Below are 14,224 nucleotides of genomic sequence, written 5' to 3' on the forward strand. Positions count from 1 at the left end.
ATGATAATCATAATCATCTTGGTAGAGTTAGCACAGGAAGTGTAAACCAATTTTTGCATCATCCAAAGGTCACTACTAGTGACACCCATAAATGGTGGCACTTATATTGGCTCTTATATTGATTCTTTAGAGCAATAACTTTTATGGGCGAGCCAAGAAGATGGACATGTATGCATTTTATGCCTGCGTTGGACTCTTGTCCATTCTTTTCTATTTCTTCTGGATAAGGTTAAACAGTAAGAGGTCCGCTACTAAACTGATCCCAGGTTGGAATAAAGAACCTTCCGACCCAGTGCTAGGTGATCTTGCAGTGGCCATGAGTGCCGGTAGTCTTCATCACTATCTTGCCAAGCAGCACAAAGAAGGAAGCTCCCCAGTTGTATCTTTTTGGTGGAGAAACAAACGTGTTGTCAGCATTTGCAGTCAAAAATCATTCAAGGACACAGAGAATATCTATAATAGGCCTGCTGTCATATTTGCGCCTTGCTTTGATCCTCTTCATGGTTCCAACAGCATTCAGAGTGTCAATGGTGATGAATGGAAGAGACAAGGGAAAATGCTTCGTGGTACAATGAGAGGTGATTTTTTGGAATCCTTTGTTCCTGATTTAGTTGTGATTGCTCATGAGACAGCAAAGACGTGGGCCTCTGGTGAACCAATACACCTTTTAAAGAGCATTACAAGAATGACACTTAAAGCAATCCTTATGACATCTCTTGGAAATATATTTGAGAATGATGAAGGCATAGATGAGCTTGCTGCTCTATATCATGTTTGCAAATGTGAAATGGACAAACGTGTTCTAGATGTCCCTCCGCCTCAAAGTCAGAGAGAAAAGGACTTTCAGTCAAACCTCAAGGTTTTGCAAGGATACCTGAAGCAAATGATGAAGGCTCGTCGGTCAAACTTGCAAAGTGGGAGGAAGTCACTGCCACTGATGGATGCACTCCTTAATTCTGGTGACCCTGAGGAGACAATAATGTCAAATGTGATCACATTCATGGGTGGTTTCCACACCTCTGGCTACTTTTTGACATGGACATTTTATTACCTTGCACTACATCCTGAAATCCAGGACAAGATAATGAAAGAAATCGTTGGAAAAGAAGCCAGTGGTGAGAAGCTGAAAGAGTATGTCATGAGTTCCAATTCTTACTTGAGGCAGTTTCTTGATGAAGCAATTCGTGTGAGCACAGTGACATCTTTCTCTGCTCACTGTCCAGACAAAGATGTGGTTGTGGATGGTTATCATATACCAGCTAATACTCCCATCATTCAATCATTAGGTGTGGCAATGCATGATCCAAATGTGTGGGACAATCCTCAGAAGTTTGATTCTGATCGTTTTGGTCCCAGAAGTAAGCATGCTAAAAGAGGTCACGAGTTTCGACCGTTTGGTGTCTCTACTCTCCGCCGCTGTCCTGCAAACCACTTCACATACATAATGTCTTCCATTTATGTCGTTATACTCCTCCAGCGCTTTGAGTTCTCAACTAAAGATACAAACCTGACAAAGAAATATGGTATAGCAACATCTCCTGGTCACGAAATTGACTTTCAGGTCAAAACTAGAGAATAAATTAAAAAGTTTTGATACTAAACTTATAGTTGCTATTTTTGCTAATTTACATTGAATGCTTATTGTTAACATTCTCTATTAAGATACTGAATGATACATACTGGTACATACATGTACATGTAATGGTGCAATGGGTTAAAAGACACATCCAGTGGTGCTCTTCACAAGCGGTTGAGTAGTGATTCCATTGGTAGCTCAGGCATATCCTCTCTTGCTGGCATATTATACTGAGGAGGATCAGTGTTGTAATTAACTGAGGGACAGATCTTCTGCAGCTTCACAACAGCTTCCCTGCAAAATAAATCAGTAATAATTGTTGTTCTATGGTAGTTAGTGCCCTTTAAGCCTGGTTTCCATATAGCCCCTACAACAGCCTTACAACACTGTTGCAACAATCATGGAGTTATAGAACCCAGGTCTATCTCTACAACAGTTGTATGCAGAATCCATACAACAGCCACAACTACTGTATATGGAAACCAGGCTTTAGAGTATCTTTTATAATAGTAAAAGGATTTTAGTACAAACTCTCACTTGGTAACATGGACACAAGAGAGAATGTCCAATTGTGTGAGATGATGACAGGATTTTCCCAAGTGTCTCAGAGCCTGGTCACTGCATACAACAAAAAGAACACACTCTCAACTAATGATGGCATAAATAGAGTAGTCCTTTACGTGATGCTAGTCCCAGAGAGATCAATGTGCTGTACCCAAGTGCAGCCTTGTGCAAGATATTTGGCTGTACTGTCACCAAGATGAGGACATGCTGCTAGGTACACTTTAATAAGTAGCTGACAGTTGAAGGCCAAGGCTTGGACACAAGCATCAGTTAATGCCTGTGTTATTAATAGTAGGAGAAAAAGAACAAGAGAATGAACACAACCAATGGTGGATTAAGAATGAAATGCTTTACTTCACAACAGCTTAAATTAATTATCTGTAGGTTATTCAATCCTTTTGCCATTTTCTATTATTTAAAAAGTAAGCAATTACTGAGTATCAATAGAATGGACTAACAATAATAGCATCATCTGTAACATCAACTTCAGACAAGCCAAGATGCATCAGTTTCTTATTTTGACCAAGAGCTATGACTCCCTGTGTATGTGATAAGAGTGAGAGGGTCTATTGTATTGTACTGTGGTCTTACCAGATCAGTGAGACTGCATCCAGTGACATCAAGATCAACAAGATTTGATAACTGTGTCAATAGCTCCACACCTGTATCTGATATGTGCTCACAAAATGAAAGATTTAAATACATCAAATTACGACAACTAAAAACGGCAGATTACATAATAAAGATAGAGAATATGTAAATGACTTCTGCATGCATTAGATAGTGTGGCTCACTGCTGCGCTATTCGTAATGGTGTCACATCAGATATCTTTGCACAGTTTGTCAGGTTTAGTTCACGTAGTACAGGGCCACTGTTGTGTTCAACTATATACCTCACCCCAGCATCTGATACTCTACATAATAATAATCACAAAAATAAATGTATTATACTTTCTAAATAATGATGAGTGTTTTAACTAGCATTATTGATCACCTTGAGCAATCTGCAAGATTAAGTGAGTGTATTTTCTTAAGATGTCCCAGTGATTTAAGGCCCTGATCAGAGATCTTAGTACAACCAGCTAGATAAACCACTTGTAAATCACGACAGGATTTCGCTAGTGCCCTGAGAGACAGGTCACTTATGTGATCATTATCTGCAATGAATCAAACAAAGCAATATGTGAGTACAATAATGGATGTAAGGTTAATGAATTAGGTTACTTTCCACTTTGAATGTCTTCAACTTCCTATTCTCAAGTGCCAAGTGCTTGAATGCTCTATCAGTGAGAGAGGAACTCCCAAGAAGCGAAAAGTGACGGAGTGTGTGACAATGAGTCACAAAGTTCTATAATACACACAATGTACATGTATAATAATAATAATAATAATAATAATAATAATAATAATAATAATAATAATAATAATAATAATAATAATAATAATAATAAAGATAAGGACATAGCCTATTTAATGGTGACTGACTATGATTGATTCATCCACCAGGTCAGTGATGTCATCAAGAGTGAGTGTGTGAAGGATTGGACACCCCTGACCAATGAAGAGGAGTGCCTCAGTTGATAACTACAAGCATAAGAAGAGAGAGAGTGATTAGTGCACACCATTGAATGAATGTAAAGCATCATTTTCTACTGACATTAGCACATGTACATACTACATACATGATTAATGTCAGACCTGTACACAAGCTGAGAGATCAAGGTAGACCAGCTTACGGCATCCTTCACCTGCCAATATGGACTGGAGCCCTTTGCCAGTGAATTGGGTACAGTTTGATAAACTGAGATAGTTCAGACTCCTACAGTACCTGTACATGTATACAATAGACATTCATGCAAATATTCCAGTATATTCCTAATACCGGTACTAATCTTAATTGTAGTATTAATCTTAGTAGTAGTATTAATCTTAATTGTAGTATTAATCTTAGTAGCAGTATTAATCTTAGTAGCTGTACAATAGCTCACTTTGTTAGTAGTCTAATGATGGAGTCAGTAACATAGCAGTATGACAGGTTCAAATAAAAGAGTCCACTACAGCTGATAGCAATGCTTTTGATGGCTTCATCCTGTGCAGTTTTAATATAATGGAAAATAGAAGGAGCATTCTTCTCTTTTTGGGTACCGTAATTCCTTGACACTCGGACAGATTGAGATCCTGCAGGTTCTGACACTGGCCGATATACTTGAAACTATCTGAGGTGAGAAGGACACACTTCTGAAGTGAGAGATGACCCAGGAACGGTCTCCATTTATTAAATAATTGAAGAAGGGAGGAGTCAGTTAGGCTAATAAGAATATGAGCTTAAATGCAATAGAATATAATACTTATTTCTTACTAATGTCCAATCGGGGATAGATCTACCTACATATAAATACATGATCATTATTATAAGTAAAGTTACATGTATATCTACATTTTTCAATGTGTGGATGTACATGTACATATCAAATCAATGCTTCAAATACCCAGCAACTGGCAGCAAGTACATATACGGTGTACCTTATTCCAGAGTCTTGCGTCTTCAGACATGTCCTTCCAGGCTCTACAGACTTGGGCACACCTACACACACTGGGGACTCCCAAGTATGAGAATATCTAATAAAAAAATAACCAGTATTAGTACTACTGTCATTGATCCTACGTGTACCTTTATTGCAATATCAAGAGGTAGCAGTGAGATGGGGTCTTGACCATCAGGATAGAACCAATCCTCTTCTTCTCCCTCGCCTTCTGTTCGACCACGGTTTTGAAAGAAGAGGTTAGCTTTGCGTGACTCCACAGTGTCGGTGAGCCATGCCTTGAAGATACGCTTCTTTGCATGAAACTGGAAGACATTGTTCATGACAGCCATTGCTTTCTCTCTCCTGTGGCTCTTCAATACAGCATACTTGTGTGGCCTTTGTTAAGGAGCATAACTGTAGTAATAGTTCATTAAGAGCACATACTAATAATAATGACTTGCTAATCTACATTGACATTGCCTTTTGTTAAATTCATGATGCTTTATGAAAGCTGCTGCCTTTGCTGCTATAGTGTTTTACTGTACATTGCACTAAGACTGTACTGTATCATGTATTATTGAAGGATATATGCCATTTAGTGAGTATAATCCTTTTTAATCTGCTCCTGTGGTGTCCTTCAGCAAAGGAAGTCTTACGCTTTTCTTCTGCTCTCTCAAACTTAATGAGCTCGTGAAACCTAATCCAGCCACTTCAAAAAGAGAAATAAAAGAATAGAATCCCAGTAGAACTATTGATATGTGATATATAATCCATAACAACAGTGAGTGTATTATAAAGTGAGAGTTTGTGGTTAAGGGACTCACTAGAAACAAAGTCCATATAGTTTCCTACGACGAAAATCAAAAGCAACTTCAAGCAAGGACTCAGAGGGGAGGTCAGTGTCGTCCATATAAGGATCTCTAATGCCTTGAAAGAAAGACCTCACTGGCTTTAGGTCAGGATCAATGAAGCAATCCCTACACCGATACAGTGTACTCTAAAGATCATGATGTATTCTGTCTGTGTGGTTACCATTCAATGTCAGTGGGGTATGATGTCTGACTGCTGTGAACCTCTTGTAGCTTATTTTCTATAAATACCCAGGGATCTCTCGGTACCATGACAGCTAAACCACTGAATAAAGCCTGTGGAGAATAGTTAAGGATTGCATAGTGTATAGGCCTTGGGGTTAGTCCCTGTACGAGCTTTAAATTGATTATAGAGCAACTTTAAAAATTCATAAAAAATCCAAATTTAATCGGAATCAGCTCAAACTTTCTATGCAACATAAGAACATGTATATGCATGAGAAAATATTATAAAAATGGAAAATTATCTCCTTTTCATTATTGGCAAAATTTGGTTGAAATCCCTGTACTAAGGCTGCAAAAGTCGTGGCAGCCATTTTGTTTGGGGGTGAATCCTACTTAGTAACGCTACCGCGTTACTAATATTGGCAAAATTTGGTTGAAATCCCTGTACTATAGTACAGGGACTTTGGCCCAATTTTGGAGCAACTTTAAAAATTCATAAAAAATCCAAATTTAATCAGAACCAGCTCAAACTTGCTATGCAACATAAAAACATGTATATGCATCAGGAAATATAATAGAATTCTCTCTAGTAGCCAAAAATGCATCCCCAGTATAGTTCCCAGCCATACCTCCATTACAGAAGGCCATTTATGACCCTCCAAATATTTCCTGAGCTCTGGGCTATAGCCCTCGAGTGAGACGAGAGACTGCATCCCTTCATGAAGCGCTACCTCCTGGGACGAACTATTAGTTAGGTTTCTTTCTCTCGCCATCCAGTTACCATGGTTATTATAGTTCAAATCCGCTTGAGTCCGTCTATTCCCGTAAATTATTTCCACTACAAAATAAACAAAAATTACGGAAAGTCTCCGTATATTAGAACTTTTGGGTGTGGTCCTGTTTAGGGCGTGGCTCTTCCCCGAATGAAAACCTAAACCTCAGAGGAAGAGAGAAAACGAGAGAAAATCAAAGAAATGGCTCAGCTTGAAGGATTCATCTGCCCCCTGTGCATGCAGGTTACTCTATGAGGTCATTATTATAACGACCACTGGTTCCCTTAGGCTCTGCCTGGCGTTAGTCAACTGGAAAGACACGTTAGGGAAGAGCACAATGACACTGCTACTGGTAAAATGAAAGCAAATTTCAAGCAGTTTATTGGGAAAGCAAAGACAACACTCACCAAGCAAAGGGTAGGTTGACGATATCTTATAAATGAAACTAAAATTCAAGGATCATCCTGCATGCCCCAACTCACAGAGTTCATAGAGCAGTTCTTTACTGTATTACTCTTCATTTTATTGTTAGGGCGGGCTAGAGGAGTCTGTCGTTAGTGAAGGAGCAGCTGCAGTAGGAGTGAGGAGAGAGGGGGAGGAGGAGGGGTTTCAGTCGATAATTGGAGTATCAGGAATCAACACTTCACTCTGGCCTGAACAAGAATTTGGTATGTTTGATGATAATTAGACATAAAACACAACCTAATGGTGTTTGCTGCTTGCTACAGGCATCATGTTTTCTTGTGTGCATGTACTGTAGGTAAATATAGAGATCATTTGGACGCGTTTCGTAAAGTAAGGGACTCACGCGTTCAACGTATCGCCGTGGAAACCAATCGACTTCTGGTCAGACTTGAAAAGGTAAGCATGTCTTGGTTTGGTCATGGGCTAAAGAGAGGACAAAAGGAGAGAAAAGTTTATGTAGTGTGTTGCTCAATAACTAGATGCATACATCAAATCAATCACTTGCTATCTTGTAAATAAATGATCTCCATATTGTCTCTGTAGCTACTAAGACTTCTGAAGAATGAGCACGCTATGAAACAGAAGCAGCTTAAAGGTACAGAATTAAATGTTTACTGACACAAATCACATAGACTATGACCTTATGTATTACATCATTTATAATCCAAGCTTCATTATAATCTCCCTCTTTCTTTTCTTTTCTCATGCTCTGTTTCCTTTCAGCTCTGGAGCAGGACATTGTACCTTGGAAGAAAGACTCAGAGAGCAAGCGCTGCATGAAATGCAGTCGTGAGTTTAACATTCACCGAAGGAAGCATCACTGCAGACTCTGTGGAGATGTCATATGTAAAAAGTGTTCAAATTTCTTTCCTTTTTCTGAAGCATGTTAGTAGAGAAGAGAGAGGGGGGGAGAAGAAGGGGAGAACTATGAAAACAAACTGAAATTGAATTATTCTGTCATTCAAAGCTGTTATTAGAGTCCCCATTTTACAATTGCTTCTTTCACTATAGATCAACTGATGTCCGATAATCCCAACTACAGGTCTCTCCTTCCTGATCCAGCTGCCACTGCTAGCAAACAAAAGAAAAATAAATTGAAACGTTTCCTGAAAGATGAGGATGATGAAGATGAGGACACTTCAGATGAGCTGAGAGTGTGTCCATCTTGTGAGGAGTTGCTAGTCAGACAGTTAGCCAGGATGTCATCGGAAGGTAGAACTGAAGTGGTTGGACTTTACGAGAAGATGCAAGTGACAATGACTAATGCAGAGAAACTGAAACCAAAGTATCTAGAAATGGCCGACAGCTTATTGTAAGTATGGAATATATTTTCACTCATAAATGCATAGGTTAACACAGTTTAGGCCACGGCACAACTTATGTGTTAAATGTGTAAACAAATCTTCTTCCATTGCAGGAGTGGGGAGTATCACTTCAGACTGATGGATGCTCAAAATGTCAGGCAAGATTTAGTAAAACTTTATGAGGTAGTGGATGCACTTAGGTGAGCAGAACTTTGTTCCATTTAATTTTTAATCATTATTCTGATGTGTCTGTGTTTTTTTAGTAAACGTATTATGAATCTCAAGTATGATGATGGCGGAGAGCCAAGTCCTTCGTGTCTCAAAGTCCAGAGGAACATTCGTCTCTTTGCTAGCAGTTACTTGCAAGATAACCTCCTCATGTTGCCTGGCCTACCTACTGTAGAAAAACTAAAAGATTTGAGGAGAGAGAAAGAAAGAGAAATAGAAGAGAAGAAGCTTCGACTCTTGAAGGAGAAAGAAGAGAAAAGAGAGCTTGAGATTGCAGCTGCTGCTGCAGCCAATAAAAGAGACAGTGGGGCCTTCTTTGGAAGCAAGAAAGAACCAAACACTTTACAATTACCATCTAGCGGAATGAAGAAAGAGAACAGCTCATCTTCACGATTAGATATATCATTCTCAGCTATTGATAGTAAAGTACGGATCTCCCCATCCTTCAAGCGAAAGGCTAAAGCTGTTTTTGGTATCAAAGAATCGGGCGAAACCTCCAGCACTAGTAATCGTGGTTGGACTGCTGAAGCAGCCGTGACAGAATGCCTTGACGATGGAGAGCTTGATCCATTTGAGCTCCAGAGACAGCAGCTGCTGGGTTATATTGCACAAGCTGAGCAGGCAAAGAGATTTGATGAAGTAGCTACCCTCAAGGAGTCGTTGCATGAAATTGAAGCACTGATGGTGGAAAGAGGAACAACTTGATTTCAGTATTAGGGCACACTATTTATTGATTATTGTTATATTTAATTCTCATGTTATACTATTATTATTATTATTATTATTATATGCTGAATAATTACTATATTGATTTCATTATTTTAATGACGATTTTACTGTTTTACCAATGTCACTAGCTTGAGGAAACCCCTTTAATCAAAGCCTATTTAAGGTGGGATTTTATACAGTAAAGATGGCTTCGCAGTCGGATTTAGCTGAAGCTCTTGAATGGTTTGATTCTCAACTAAAAGACAACATTAAGTTTTGGATGAGCAACTCAATTGATAATAAGAACGGGTAAATGAAACAGCAAGCATGCTCTAACACTGTTTGAGCCACACCTTTCTATTGCAGTGGATACTACACCTGCCTCAGCTACAGAGGAGAAGTTTATGACACTTTAAAGTATTGCTGGCTTCAAGGGAGACAGGTAGGCCTGTTCCTAGTACCTTTAACATTGGTCTTGTATGCCAGTCCCACCCCTTTCTTGTAGACTGCTTTATGTGATTGCAATCTTCAGTCTTGTAAAGCTGTTATCATTCTTGCTGTTATGTTGCAATAGTTCCTTAAGACCTGTAGCTCTTACCTCATGTCCCTGCAGGTTTGGATGCTGGCTAAACTCTACAATGAAACAAAGGAATATCACAATCATGATATACTTGATGCAGCCATTCAAGGTAATTTAACAGTAATATTAATAAAAATTCAGCTCTGTAAAATAATGGAATTAAACGATACTTTTGATTGCTTTTTTGTTATTATTTTTATAGGTGGAGAGTTTCTGTTGAAATATGTAAAAGTTAAAGATGAGCTCAGGTGTTATTTTATTGTCACTGAAGACGGTAAACCAGTTAAGCTCCAGCGTAAACCTTACACTGAATGTTTCTATACTATTGGACTCATTGAACTGTACAGGGCAACATCAAACATCAAATATGAGGTATAGAATTGTGCTACTGTGAACTTTTAAATTGTGCATTATAAAAAGATTTGTAGCATTCATAAAAGTGGGGAAACTTTGATGTTATAGTTTATAAGGAACAGAATAATAATGACAAATTGTCATAATCCCTTAATTCCATTTGAATACAAGCATTAATTATTTGCTTTATCATCAGGTTGCTGCAGAAGAGATGCTCCAGCAGCTAATACACTGGATTTGTGTTGACGACAGTGGCCTTGGAATGCCAGCATTGTCTGGTGCTCTGCCCACTAGACAGTTAGGATATCCTATGATGTTGTTGAATATATTGACTGAGTTTTGTGGCAACGAGGCCGAGAAAAGAGAGAAATATTCCGAGCAGTTCAAGTGGAGCGTTGAAGCAATTCTCAAACATGTAATAACAATAATAATGATTAACAGACTCTTAGTCTTTAAAATTGTGAAAGAAAAGTATGATACATTTATTATCTTTTGCAGGATGATGGAAGATGGATACATGAGTATGCTTTAGAAAGCGGTGGGTTTCCCGAAGGCTGTCAAGGAAGATTGTCAATACCTGGTCATGCTATAGAGGCAGGTTGGTTTCTGCTACAGGAAGCACTCACAAAGTGAGCATCCTCCACTTCATGTTGTCCCATTTCATGTTCAGTAGATTTTAAAGACTTCATTTATAAATCACTTTACGTTGTTACTCCTAATGTTTACAGAGGTGATGTTGAACTTCAAGATAAAGCCATCAGGCAATTCATAAAGAGACCCTCAGAATATGGCTGGGACAAGGAACATGGAGGATTCTTTTACTATCTCGATTGTGGTATAAATTGGTTTCCTACCCAATTGGAATGGAACATGAAGCTTTGGTGGGTGCACTGCGAAGCATTGATTGCTTATTTGATGGCATACAAAGTAACAAGTGATGACTTCTACTGGGACTCCTTTAAAGCAACTTTTGACTACGTTTGCTCTCATGTAAGATCTGCACACACACACACACACAAACAATAGTTGTTTAATTTTAAAAGAAGGCCGGAACATGATGCTGCAAGAACTAATTTAAACTGTACCCATTAGAAGTATATATAATGGTTTCCTTTTTATTGTAGTTTCCTGAAAAAATGTTTGGTGAGTGGTATGGCTACCTGAACAGAGAAGGAAAAGTTAATCAGGACTTCAAAGGAGGACCTTTTAAAGGTAAAACACTAGGACAAACATGAGAACAAACATAATTATAGCATGTCCATATATCAACCCAGCTGCATAATTATTACACTGAATGTGGGATCATCATTCATTGTGTATCATCTGTCATTGTTCTAGGCTGCTTCCATGTCCCACGTGCTCTGTTTCTTTGTCGTAAGCTCCTTACTGAGATGACCACCAAGGACAATGTGGAAACTAAAAAAAGAAAAAAAAATTAAAATGATTTTACTCTTCTTATTAAATATTCATGATTTTATTAATTATTAAAAATCATTATTATTAATTTTTTATTAGCAAGATGGCGTTTAGAAAGGTCTCTTCACACCTCGAGATATTCCTTTGTAATCTTTATTATTATTATTTTATGACTAGGTTAGACTGCTCACTTTATCAAGATGCTGTACTACCCCCAGGGCCTTGAGCATGAGGTAGATGAGCCTAACAGCAATCCACTGTTATTATTATTAATGATGTATCTTCTGTGGTAGCTCTATCAGACAAAAGAGGAAAGGAGATGACTACTACATTCAAGAGAGCAAGATACCTACTCTTCATTTCCAGGCCAGTCTCCCCAGACTCCCCATACCAGAGTTGGCCGATAGCTGCAGTCGCTACCTCTCAGCTGTACAGCCACTGGTCAGTGAGTCGGAATTTCAGACGACACAAAAATTAGCAAAGGACTTCTCAAAGGAAGGCTCAGATGGATCAGGTGAGCCCCAAAATAAAATTAATTTTGTTTACATCCATATTTTTTCCATATATGGTATGTGAAACTGAAACATGATACATGTACATGTACATATTTTGAGTAAATATGGTATAAGTTCACTTGTTGTTTTTGTTAAAAGAACTTCAGAAGAGATTAATGGAGCGTGACAAGATGAATAAAGACAGTAGCTTCATTGCAGGTATTTTTATTAATTAAACGAGTGGGCGTTTGACCACTCCTCCTTTCTAATTAATAGATTTTTGGTATGACATGTATTTGAAGGATCGTCGCTCTATAGTACTCAATCATAATCCTTTTTTAACTTTTAACGATGACCCCAGGAACCCGTCACAGGTCAGTTTTAATAGCGTGCTCTTGGAATGTACAATGTGTGCTGGTATTTAATTTTGAGCGACTTTAAAAATTTGTAAAAAATTCTAATTTGATCGGAATCAGCTCAAACTTTCTACACAACATAAGAACATGTATATGTATCAGAAAATAATATAAAAATGCAGAATTCTCTCCTTTTCATTTTTGGCGAAATTTGGCCAAAGTCCCTGTACTATAGTACAGTGACTTTTACCCGATTTTGGAGCAACTTTAAAAATTCGTAAAAATTCTAATTTGATCGGAATTGACTCAAACTTTCTACGCAACATAAGAACATGTATACGTATCAGGGAAAGTTATAAAAATGGAGAATTCTCTCCTTTTAATTTTTAACAAAATTTGGCCTGAGACCATGTACTAAGTACAGGGACTTTGACCCGATTTTGGAGCAACTTTAAACCCAGTCATGTACATAGGCTGATCGTGCTGCACAGATTGTATTTGCTGCTGTTCGTTTTCGCAATTCTCTTTCCGATGGTGTCCTTCGTCCAGAAGTGTTTCATCTTAATCCGGAGAAAAGTGACAAAAGCTGGTTTAACCTCTTAAGGTAAAGTGTGTGTGTGTGTTAATATGCTTTTGGTTTATATTCAGTATTATAATATTGTATTATTACTGTAGAGTGTAGACATAATATTTATTTTAGCATTCTTATAGAAATTCTATTATTATTATTAATCATTATAAAATAAACAATAACTAACATATTGATAATGCACCAGTATAGCCTCTCTTAATGGACACTCTCTATAGCGTACACCTCCATTTAACAGACAGCACCTAGTGTACCAATTACATTCCTTACTGTATAAAATAACCTCCACATAAAGGGACACCTCTGTATAACAGAGACACAGTGTCCATTATATAGAGGCACCACTCTATTATCTATTGTATTTTCTATTTTGAATGCATGCTTATATAATAATAATAATAATAATAATAATAATAATATTATTATGATTATTATTTTTTTAAAGGTTTATTCCCCAGTCCTTCTCATGGTATGGCGCTTACATGATCAATGCTTTCCCCTTGGACATGGTCCAGTATAAGAAACTCTTTGGTACCACTCGATTGCCCTATAAGGAAAGAGATGAACTGGTTACAACCAGCGATAGTAGACATGTCATTATCATGAGGAATAATCATTTTTATGAAATGGAAGTGATACAATCTGATGGTAATAATCATTAACGTTATACAGATGTACAGTATATCCATGTAGCTTATGTTACAGCTATTAATACTAGATACATGTGGTTGTGTATCTCAGAGCTACTGTATTGTACAGTAGTTTATTAGTTATTTTGTCACTTTCTCCTCCCCCCTCTCTCTCTCAGGCTCCCCTCTACTCATTACTGATATACATGCTCAATTGGAGGCCATTTTACAAGACTCCACCCCCAGCCCCTCCCACCCTCTCTCTCTACTGCCGTCATTAGATAGAACCGATTGGGCCGAAGCCAGACAACTCCTTGTATCCGACTCGCAGAATGCTCTTCAATTAGAGAAAATAAACTCCGCCTTATTTGTCCTTTCTCTTGACGATACCACACCCACCGAGCCTAAGGAAGCCATGAGTGTATTTTTACATAATTACGGCTTGAACAGGTTAACAGCATTAAAACATATTTTACAAGTACTTAATCTTGTGAGTTGATCCCTCCAATTTATGAAATTAAAGCAGAGAAAGAGAGCTAGGGTAGAAGTAGGAATATCAAAATAGACTTCAAGTGACATTAGTCTGACAGTCCATGGGTTACAGTTGAGGATGTGGTGGTGTGTGTGTG

General features: G+C 38.0%; 5 protein-coding genes across 6 annotated transcripts in view; 4 read left to right on the top strand and 1 right to left on the bottom strand.

Moving 5' to 3' along the window:
• The first annotated feature begins 18 nt into the window (after window positions 1-18).
• On the top strand, window positions 19-1,665 carry LOC100642058 (cytochrome P450 20A1-like). Its single transcript, XM_003386571.2, has one exon. The coding sequence runs from the start codon at window positions 161-163 to the stop codon at window positions 1,577-1,579; it is 1,419 nt and encodes a 472-aa protein (XP_003386619.1). The 5' UTR covers window positions 19-160; the 3' UTR covers window positions 1,580-1,665.
• LOC100631402 (F-box/LRR-repeat protein 13-like) lies at window positions 1,625-6,504 on the bottom strand. The gene is made up of 20 exons (XM_019996422.1): window positions 6,329-6,504; window positions 5,698-5,810; window positions 5,490-5,642; window positions 5,254-5,374; window positions 4,812-5,054; window positions 4,664-4,759; window positions 4,500-4,525; window positions 4,286-4,448; window positions 4,129-4,229; window positions 3,839-3,968; window positions 3,626-3,724; window positions 3,365-3,488; window positions 3,135-3,297; window positions 2,935-3,054; window positions 2,732-2,858; window positions 2,599-2,679; window positions 2,495-2,548; window positions 2,257-2,417; window positions 2,114-2,194; window positions 1,625-1,870 (listed from the first exon to the last, which is right to left on the bottom strand). Exons 1-20 carry the CDS (start codon window positions 6,470-6,472, stop codon window positions 1,741-1,743), a joined length of 2,430 nt encoding a protein of 809 aa, XP_019851981.1. The 5' UTR covers window positions 6,473-6,504; the 3' UTR covers window positions 1,625-1,740.
• Window positions 6,505-6,608: 104 nt separating this feature from the next.
• Window positions 6,609-9,322, top strand: LOC105312761 (rabenosyn-5-like). Its single transcript, XM_011405651.2, has 9 exons — window positions 6,609-6,715; window positions 6,761-6,889; window positions 7,005-7,140; window positions 7,233-7,333; window positions 7,481-7,532; window positions 7,661-7,822; window positions 7,949-8,249; window positions 8,355-8,441; window positions 8,505-9,322. The coding sequence occupies exons 1-9, from the start codon at window positions 6,674-6,676 to the stop codon at window positions 9,172-9,174; spliced, it is 1,680 nt and encodes a 559-aa protein (XP_011403953.1). The 5' UTR covers window positions 6,609-6,673; the 3' UTR covers window positions 9,175-9,322.
• A 30-nt stretch (window positions 9,323-9,352) lies between these two features.
• Window positions 9,353-11,569, top strand: LOC100631532 (N-acylglucosamine 2-epimerase-like). Its single transcript, XM_019996423.1, has 9 exons — window positions 9,353-9,486; window positions 9,544-9,619; window positions 9,791-9,866; window positions 9,960-10,129; window positions 10,308-10,526; window positions 10,610-10,740; window positions 10,840-11,101; window positions 11,236-11,323; window positions 11,450-11,569. Exons 1-9 carry the CDS (start codon window positions 9,383-9,385, stop codon window positions 11,548-11,550), a joined length of 1,227 nt encoding a protein of 408 aa, XP_019851982.1. The 5' UTR covers window positions 9,353-9,382; the 3' UTR covers window positions 11,551-11,569.
• Window positions 11,570-11,603: 34 nt separating this feature from the next.
• Window positions 11,604-14,224, top strand: part of LOC100631658 (carnitine O-palmitoyltransferase 2, mitochondrial-like) — a 4,910-nt gene continuing 2,289 nt past the window's right edge. The window contains exons 1-8 of one of the 2 annotated variants that reach the window (XM_019996424.1): window positions 11,604-11,645; window positions 11,705-11,760; window positions 11,821-12,041; window positions 12,181-12,240; window positions 12,298-12,395; window positions 12,851-12,981; window positions 13,412-13,614; window positions 13,775-14,218. In XM_019996424.1, the coding sequence (XP_019851983.1) occupies window positions 11,631-11,645; window positions 11,705-11,760; window positions 11,821-12,041; window positions 12,181-12,240; window positions 12,298-12,395; window positions 12,851-12,981; window positions 13,412-13,614; window positions 13,775-14,094 (1,104 nt within the window). In that variant the 5' untranslated portion in view covers window positions 11,604-11,630 and the 3' untranslated portion in view covers window positions 14,095-14,218. Of the gene's footprint in view, window positions 11,646-11,704; window positions 11,761-11,820; window positions 12,042-12,180; window positions 12,241-12,297; window positions 12,396-12,850; window positions 12,982-13,411; window positions 13,615-13,774; window positions 14,219-14,224 lie in introns of those variants that run through there. The other variant, XM_019996425.1, reaches the window with a different exon arrangement.

Source organism: Amphimedon queenslandica, unplaced genomic scaffold (genome assembly GCF_000090795.2).
Source record: "Amphimedon queenslandica unplaced genomic scaffold, v1.1 AMPQUscaffold_13411, whole genome shotgun sequence".
Classification (NCBI taxonomy): domain Eukaryota; kingdom Metazoa; phylum Porifera; class Demospongiae; order Haplosclerida; family Niphatidae; genus Amphimedon; species Amphimedon queenslandica.